The sequence below is a fragment of the Elephantulus edwardii genome, unplaced genomic scaffold, assembly GCF_000299155.1.
Source record: "Elephantulus edwardii isolate Elephantulus edwardi_28Jun2011 unplaced genomic scaffold, EleEdw1.0 scaffold00005, whole genome shotgun sequence".
In the NCBI taxonomy this organism is placed as follows: domain Eukaryota; kingdom Metazoa; phylum Chordata; class Mammalia; order Macroscelidea; family Macroscelididae; genus Elephantulus; species Elephantulus edwardii.
The window spans coordinates 30706295-30713909 of record NW_006399755.1 but is presented as its reverse complement, the minus strand read 5'-3'; the positions used below and the strand labels follow the sequence as shown (position 1 = coordinate 30713909).

At 35.5% G+C, this 7615-nt stretch overlaps 1 protein-coding gene across 1 annotated transcript in view; it reads left to right on the top strand.

Moving 5' to 3' along the window:
* Window positions 1–248: 248 nt before the first annotated feature.
* The window catches only part of INADL (InaD-like (Drosophila)), a 462714-nt gene continuing 455347 nt past the window's right edge, over window positions 249–7615 (top strand). Inside the window, exons 1-3 of the mRNA XM_006879774.1 lie at window positions 249–398; window positions 5510–5704; window positions 6983–7122. Coding sequence (XP_006879836.1) covers window positions 318–398; window positions 5510–5704; window positions 6983–7122 — 416 coding nt within the window. The 5' untranslated portion in view covers window positions 249–317. The remainder of the gene's footprint in view (window positions 399–5509; window positions 5705–6982; window positions 7123–7615) is intronic.

Below are 7615 nucleotides of genomic sequence, written 5' to 3'. Positions count from 1 at the left end.
CTATTTAGGACTATGGTTCTGGTGGGTGGAAACATCTTTCTTGTATTTATTAATTTGAATTTTTTTTTTTAGGTTTCTTTGAAAGAGATTGAAGCAAATAACTCAAAATGCCAGAAAATCCTGCACCAAACATAATAGGTATGTAATTGTAGCACTATGGTAATTAATTACCCAAGAATAGAATATTAGATGGAGCTTAATTTTTACTCTGATCTTTTCCTCTTGAACCAGATAAATCACATATCCTGCAGATTGTTGATCGCTTGAAAACAAAATTGCAGGAGAAGGGTGATACTTCACAGAATGAGAAGCTGTCTATGTTCTATGAGACTCTCAGGAGTCCTCTCTTTAACCAGATACTGACACTTCAGCAGTCCATCAAGCAACTGAAGGGGCAAGTAAGTTGACTGTCAGAGTTTTATCCATTGATTTATTCCATAAAAGATTGAAAGAGATAGAGGCAAATGTTCTTTAAGTATTCTTAGGTCCACACAGACTCTCGATTGAGACTTGTGAACTTGTAAGCAGCAATGACAACCCTCATTTGAAAGTGACAGTACTAACACATTTTGTTTGGCTTTGGCATATGGGTTTTTGGTTTGTTTGTTGTTTTTTTTTTACATAAATATAGAAATGATGTTGCTGTTGTTGTTAGGTGCTGTCGAGCTGAGTAAGACTCATAGTAACCCTGTGAACAACAGATCTGAACCCTGTCTATCTAGTGTCATCCTCACAATCTCTGACACACTTGAGGTCATTGAAGCAGCCCCTGTGCTAATCCATTTGGTATTCCTCTCTTTTGCTGACTCATCACATTTCCAAGTATGAATAGCCTTTCCAAAAACAGGTTCAAAGTTATGTGACATTAAGTTTTGTCATCTTTGCCTCCAAGAAACATTTTTGCTGCAGTTTCTTCAAGACATCTATGTGTCTTATTGGCAGTCCATGGAATATTCAGAATTCTTCAAAAGCACAACACCAAGGCTTCAGTTCTTCTTTGCCTCCTTATTCATTTCCAGCTCTCAGATGCACAGTAACTGATTGAAAAGACCATGGGTCTGAATCAGGTGCGTCTTAGTCCTCAAATTGACTTAATTTTTCTTCAGTAATTTGGAGAGATCCCTGACTGCAGACTTTAACAGTGCAATACATCTCCTGGTCTCCTGACTCTTGGTACAAATGGTGGTGGTTGTGGATCCAAGTAAGATGAAGTCATTAACAGTTTCAGTCTTTTCTCCATCTGTCATGATGTTGCCTATCGTTTGGTCCAGTGGCGAGAAGTTTTGTTTGATGTTGAGATGAAATCCATATTGAAAGCTGCAGAGTTTGATCTTTTGCAGCAAGTGTTTCAAGTCCTTTTTAGTTTCACCAAACAAAGTTGTGTCATCTGCATAACAAAGGCTATTGATGAGACTTCTTCCTATCTTGATGCCACATTCTTCTTCATAGAATCCAGCTTCTTGAATAATTTGCTCAGCATACAGATTGAATAGTTGTTGTGGAAGGAACTAGCCCTGACACACACTTTTATTAATTTTAAACCATGTAGTGTTCCCTTGCTCTGTTTAGATATCAGCCTCTGTCTAGGTCTAGGTTTTGCATGAGCACAGTTGAGTGTTCTGGTATTCCCATTCTTCTCAATGGCAGCAAGGCGGGACTTTATGAGGAGGAATGTGGCGTCAGTATTGGAGAAAGACTCATCCATAACCTGTATTATGCAGATGAAACAGCTTTACTTGTTGAAATTGAGGAGGGTTTGAAACAGAGGGTCAAGGACTGTAATTTGCAATATGGATTGAAGCTCATCATCAAGAAAACAAAGATTCCTACCACTAGGTCAATGGTAGCATCATGATGGATGGAGAAGATATTGAGATTGTTAACAATTTCAGTTTACTCAGTTCCATAATCAATACTTTTGATACCAGCAGTCAGAAAATCAAAAGACTAATTACATTAGGAAAATCTGCTGGCAGGGACTTCTGTAGAATGCTGATGAGTGTGGATGTCATTCAGGAGACTAAGGTGCACCTGAGCCAGGCCATGGTCTTCACAATTACTTGCTATGCCTCAGAGAACTGGACCATGGCCAAGGATGACAGAAGAATAATTGATGCCTTTAAGTTGTGGTGCTGGAGAAGAGTATTAAACATACCATGGACCACCAGGAAACCTAAGAGGTCTGTCCTGGAGAGGGTGAAACCAAACTTGCTTCTTGGAGGCAAGGATTTTGAGACGCCATCTCATATAATTTAGGCGTGTAGCCAGGAGGGACCAGTCTTTGAAGAAGGCTATCATGCTTTGAAGGGTAGAGGACATTGCAGGAGAGGAAGACCTCAGATGAGATGGATTAACACAGTAACTGGGGTAATGTGGGTAGGTGTGTCAGAGACAGTGAGATTAGCTCAGGATAGAACAGGGTTCTGAGTGATTGTACATAGGGTCACAAGAGTCATAGTCGACTTGACAGCACATAACAATAACAATTCCATGTTAGCAAAGACAGAAGGTCTTGGAGAAGGAAGGGGAGTTGGGTAGTATGGACTTGGTGACAGAAATGAGTCCAGAAATAGAATGATGGAATTTTGTACTTTCAGTGATTTATTCATCACAAACACCTTCCCCCCCCCCCACTGCTGAGAGTGTGTTCATTTATTTTTTAAGTGGGTGTGGACAAACACCATTTTTTAAAAAACACAATATGTGACTTTACATCTGCACCTTACCAAACTGACTATATAGGAATCAGATTGACTACATCTGTGGAAGGAATTTTTGGAAAAGTGCAAAATTAGCAATCAAAACCAGGCCAGGTGTGACTGTGGGACAGACCATCAATTACTCATGTGCAAGTTTACACTGAGGCTGAAGAAAATTAAAACAAGTCCACCAGAAGCAAAATACAATGTTGGGTCTATCCCACTTGATTTTACAAATCATCTTAAGGATAGGTTTGAAGTATTGAATACTAATGATCGAAGATCAGATGAGTTGTAAGCAGTAGGCTTGGTATTTTAATACTTATCAATGTGTTCTCCCTTACATAAAAGTGTATTTTTTTAGACTTTTAATACAAAGTTGTTGAAATAAAGGACACATAACATCTTTACTTAAAATCAGTAGTTTAACTGTTCTTTTGGATGCTATGTCTTGGTGTGTTTTTTTTTTAAATTATATTTTTTAATTTTTTTTCCTTATTGTGAACCACTGAATTAAAACCAAGTGATTGCCCCTCCTCCAGAGGAGCATCTGGTGGTTTCGAACGGCACAGCTTCAGGATTGCAGAGCAGCTTCTTGCCACTAGGCCACCAGAACTCCCTTTGGGTGCTGTGTTTTGGGATCAAGGATGGCAAATTGTTTAAAATAATGCATTGTGGAAACTGAGTTTAAATAGTAACAATTCTATAGATTAAATTTCGGGAGAATGCTTCCATAATTGAAGATTAACACAGATTTTGTAATATGTTACAAATTATGGAAAAATACTTTTCCTTATAAAATTCCTACATCATAAATATTGTGTTGTTAGTTTAAAAGCTGGTTTTTCTACCCTTTATGTGTCTTACAAATCATCAACAGCTATGGAACTATGATATGAGAAAGAGTACGTTTCCCCCAACACTGTAGAGCCCAGTGATGACAATGGTGGAGAGACTGTGGCATTGCTGTGCAGAGACTGTAACCTGAGGCTTTGCAATAATTTGTGCTTACAAATTACACTTAAAGGTTTTGCTTGTGGGACGATTGAAGGAGAAGCTCACTTATAACTGCTCTGAGGCAAACCTTGTTGAATGAGTGCTATCTATGCTACTGAACTGAACTAGGACTTTTATTAAATTGAGGAATTGTGTTGTACTGTTAGCCTGGCTTGGGACTGCTGAGCTAAACCTGCACTTGCATTGGGTGATATTCTTTGTTTCTCCACTCTCCAACTTATTTCTATAATAAACCCAACAACTGTGAATAAAGTCTGTGAGTCAACAGTGAACCTTGGACTCAAATGATTGGTAGAAAGAAGTGCAGGAACATGAGAGGTTGCTGCTATGGATATCATTGATGGAGACAGGTTCCCTTTATGAAGCGGGTAGAAATCAGACTCAGACACCTTCAAATTGTATTTGATCCTTAAACATAAACTTAATGAGTAATATGTTTATAATGAATTTAGTATTAAACTGCACCTATATTCTGTGAATTTCTGTTTTCATAATCTTAATGAGATAGCAATTGAAATTGGGATCAGTTAGTACAACTCTCACTATTAGAATAACCTCTCAATTTTAATGACAATCCACTGTATTTTATAGTTTGCAGTTTTTATAGACAGAATTAGATTTAATCAATGTAAAATTCTTGCTTACAAGGGGTTTGGTGTAGGGTTTTTTTTTTTAATTTATTGTGTTTGAATGAGATTTACAGAGAACTTTATTTCCCACTCAACAATTTATAAACATTTTATTTCTTGATATTAGTTGCAACTCTCGCAATAGATGATATTTTTCATGCCAGATTGTTGACATTTGCATTTAATGTTAACATTGCATCTACTATGTGTTGGCCGTTAATAGTCAAATGCTATTTCCTTTTCCTTGCTCCCCATCAAGACATCATTCTCCCTTTCTTCCACTATTTCTATCACTTGCTTGGTATATAATCTTGAGCAAGTTACCTAAACCCTGTATGACTCAGTTTCACCTTCACAAAATCGGTAATAGAATTTCATACTCAAATCTGGAGCAAAGATTAAATGAGATAACCCATGCAAGAACTTGGCAGAATGCCTATATCAAATATTCAGTGAAGACTATTTTTTATTGTTATTTATTCCCTATGGCCTGTACATATTTTATCATTTGCCACTTGAAAATATGAAAATAAAGGCCTTCATATTTTATATCTAGATATGTGCCTATATATGAAGTGTATTGAGAAACTAGTATAGATATGTAGTTGTTATTGTTATGTGCTGTTGAGTTAATGCAGACTTGAAATCCTGTGTAACAGGGTAGAAGTGCCTTACTGATTTCTTATGCTATAATCTTGAGAATAGATCCCCAGGTTTTTCTGTACAGATCTGCTGTTGATTTTGAACCACTCACTGCTCAGTTAGCAGATGTGTGTTTAACCATTTTGCCACCAGAACTATTTAAAGTGGTAGTAGAAGGCAGGAAGCAAGAATAATTTTAAGCTACCAGTTAATTTATATAAATACAGAGGATGCATATACTTGTACTTTATTTCTTTCTCGTTTATGTTTAACGTGAAAATTATACATTTAGACACTTATTAAATAATAATATGCTTTACTTTTTTTTTTTGGTTTAAAAGATTTTATTGAGAAAGCACAGTTGTACCCTGCGTTTTGAGAGATTGCTTTACACCGCTGTTTTTATAAAAACACTCATTAGAGTCAATTCTGGAATATTTTCACTTAAAAATACAAGTGTTCTAATAATGTGCTTTTCTATAGGTTTCTTTTGATTCTTCTCATTTTTTTTCTTCCCAACAGCTCAGCCACATACCTTCGGATTGTTCAACCAACTTTGAATTTTCTAGAAAAGGGTTTTTGGTGTTTATAGATGGTTCCATTACTAATGGGAGTGCCCAGCGGCCAAGTAATAACTTGGCTGCATCTGGGTTATTTCCCTGGGTATCAAAATTGGGAAATGAAGACTTCAACTCAATTATTCAACAGATGGCTCAGGTACAGTTATATCTTGCCACAGGAATATTCAGCTTAATTTCTGTTGTCTGGCTTAAGAAAGAAACTTGCATTCATTTGCTTTTAAAATGTGCTAGTATTAAGTTTTGTTGGCTTGTGTCTTTAGACAGAATTAATGTTATTTTCTAACCTGTGTGTTGAAAGCTTATTGGCTTACAATCACTTAAACAAAGTAATACTTTAATGAGGAGAGATATTTTTAATCACAATTCCAATTTGACACATCTCTACACTTGTAGAAAAAGAGATTCTTATTGATTTTGATTATTAGAGGAAAATTGTGAAAGGTTTTTCTGCCAGAAGTGTTGAAAATGTTAATTTTAAATCAAAATAGAGTTAATAAGAATTAGGTTTAATATATACTCTCGAGAAATCTAGAGAAACACTTGAAAGGGTTATATCCCTCATTTTTATTAATAATTAAATGTGGACAAATGCTTCCTTAGGTATGTCCATTTTTAGTAAGTTCCTTTAATAATGAAACCTGAGTTCCAAAGTGAAAAGAACTTGTTCAGGGTATGATATAGTTACATACTGGCCTGTACCTAATTCCTTTTTAGACTTTATAGCTCTATCTCCTTCACTGGACTATCTATAATGATTATTTTTATGTGATGATTTTTGTTGAGTACTTTTATGAAGTTCTCATGTTATAATGCAGTTTTTAGTTAGGATCGTTCGCAGCCACAGCTAGAACTGTGAATAGTGTCCTCTTGTGTAGTCTTTTGATTTTATCTACAAAAGAATCTACATTTGACCTAAAAAAGAGTACTAATTCATTGCAATAAAATTAAACCAGCATGCTAAAAACAGTGCTGATTTGGAGTTTAGGTTGAAAGATAGCATATTTTCAATGCACTTATTATGCTTTCTTCATCTAAACATGCACTTTACATCTGAAGAATTTAGGAAAATTAAGTGTGAAAGATAAGTTAGAATATACTGTGGGAAAGGCATTATTTTCTATAGTACTAGGAGCTTGGACTGTAGCTCATGATGTAAATAAAGTGCTAAAATACTTCTTTTATTCCCTGAGGTTGTAAAGCATTACATATTGTCTCTTGTGTTCTACTTAAAATAATCAAGTAAGAGAGTTTCCAGAAAGAATTTATTTCTGAAATGATGAGTTTATAAGGTTTTATAGAGATCACTTAGGAGTAGCTATTTTTGTGCTTAAACAATTTTAGCTTTGTGTAAAGGGTCTGTTAGTTAAGTATGTACTATATTAACTTTTTCTTTTTCTCATTTAACCTTCAATAGGGCCGGCAGATTGAATATATAGAGATAGAACGACCTTCAAGTGGAGGCCTTGGGTTCAGTGTGGTGGCCCTTCGCAGTTCAAGTGTGGGAGAAGTTTCTATCTTTGTGAAGGAAGTACAGCCAGGGAGTATAGCAGACAGGTGAGAAAGATGTTCATTTTGCTAAAAAAAAAATAAATAAAAAAATTAACTTTTAAAAGATTATAAAGATAAGAAAATGGCAATAAAAATAGTAACAGTAGCAGCTAACACTAACTGAAGCTCTTCCTGTGCATTCACCAGGCCTTTTGCATATGTTCTCATGCACAGTTGAGGCAGCAGTCCATTTTTATAGATAACAAAGCTGAGATTTGGAGAGATTTGGTAGTTCACCTATAATCATACCACTGATAGTGCTGGAACTATGTGATTCCAAGGCTAATTGTAAAACTGTTGTATTTTCTACTCCACTACACTGATTTCTGAGCATATTTAGGTATATTCTGAAATATAGCTAAAATAATGAGTGTAAATAATCATTCTGCATCCTATATGGATTATTAAATATAAGATTATAATAGTTTTTGTGTGAGCATATTGCATAGTTGATTTATTAAACTTACTGTCTATCCAAGGGCCTTCAAGCCTGTGTTTT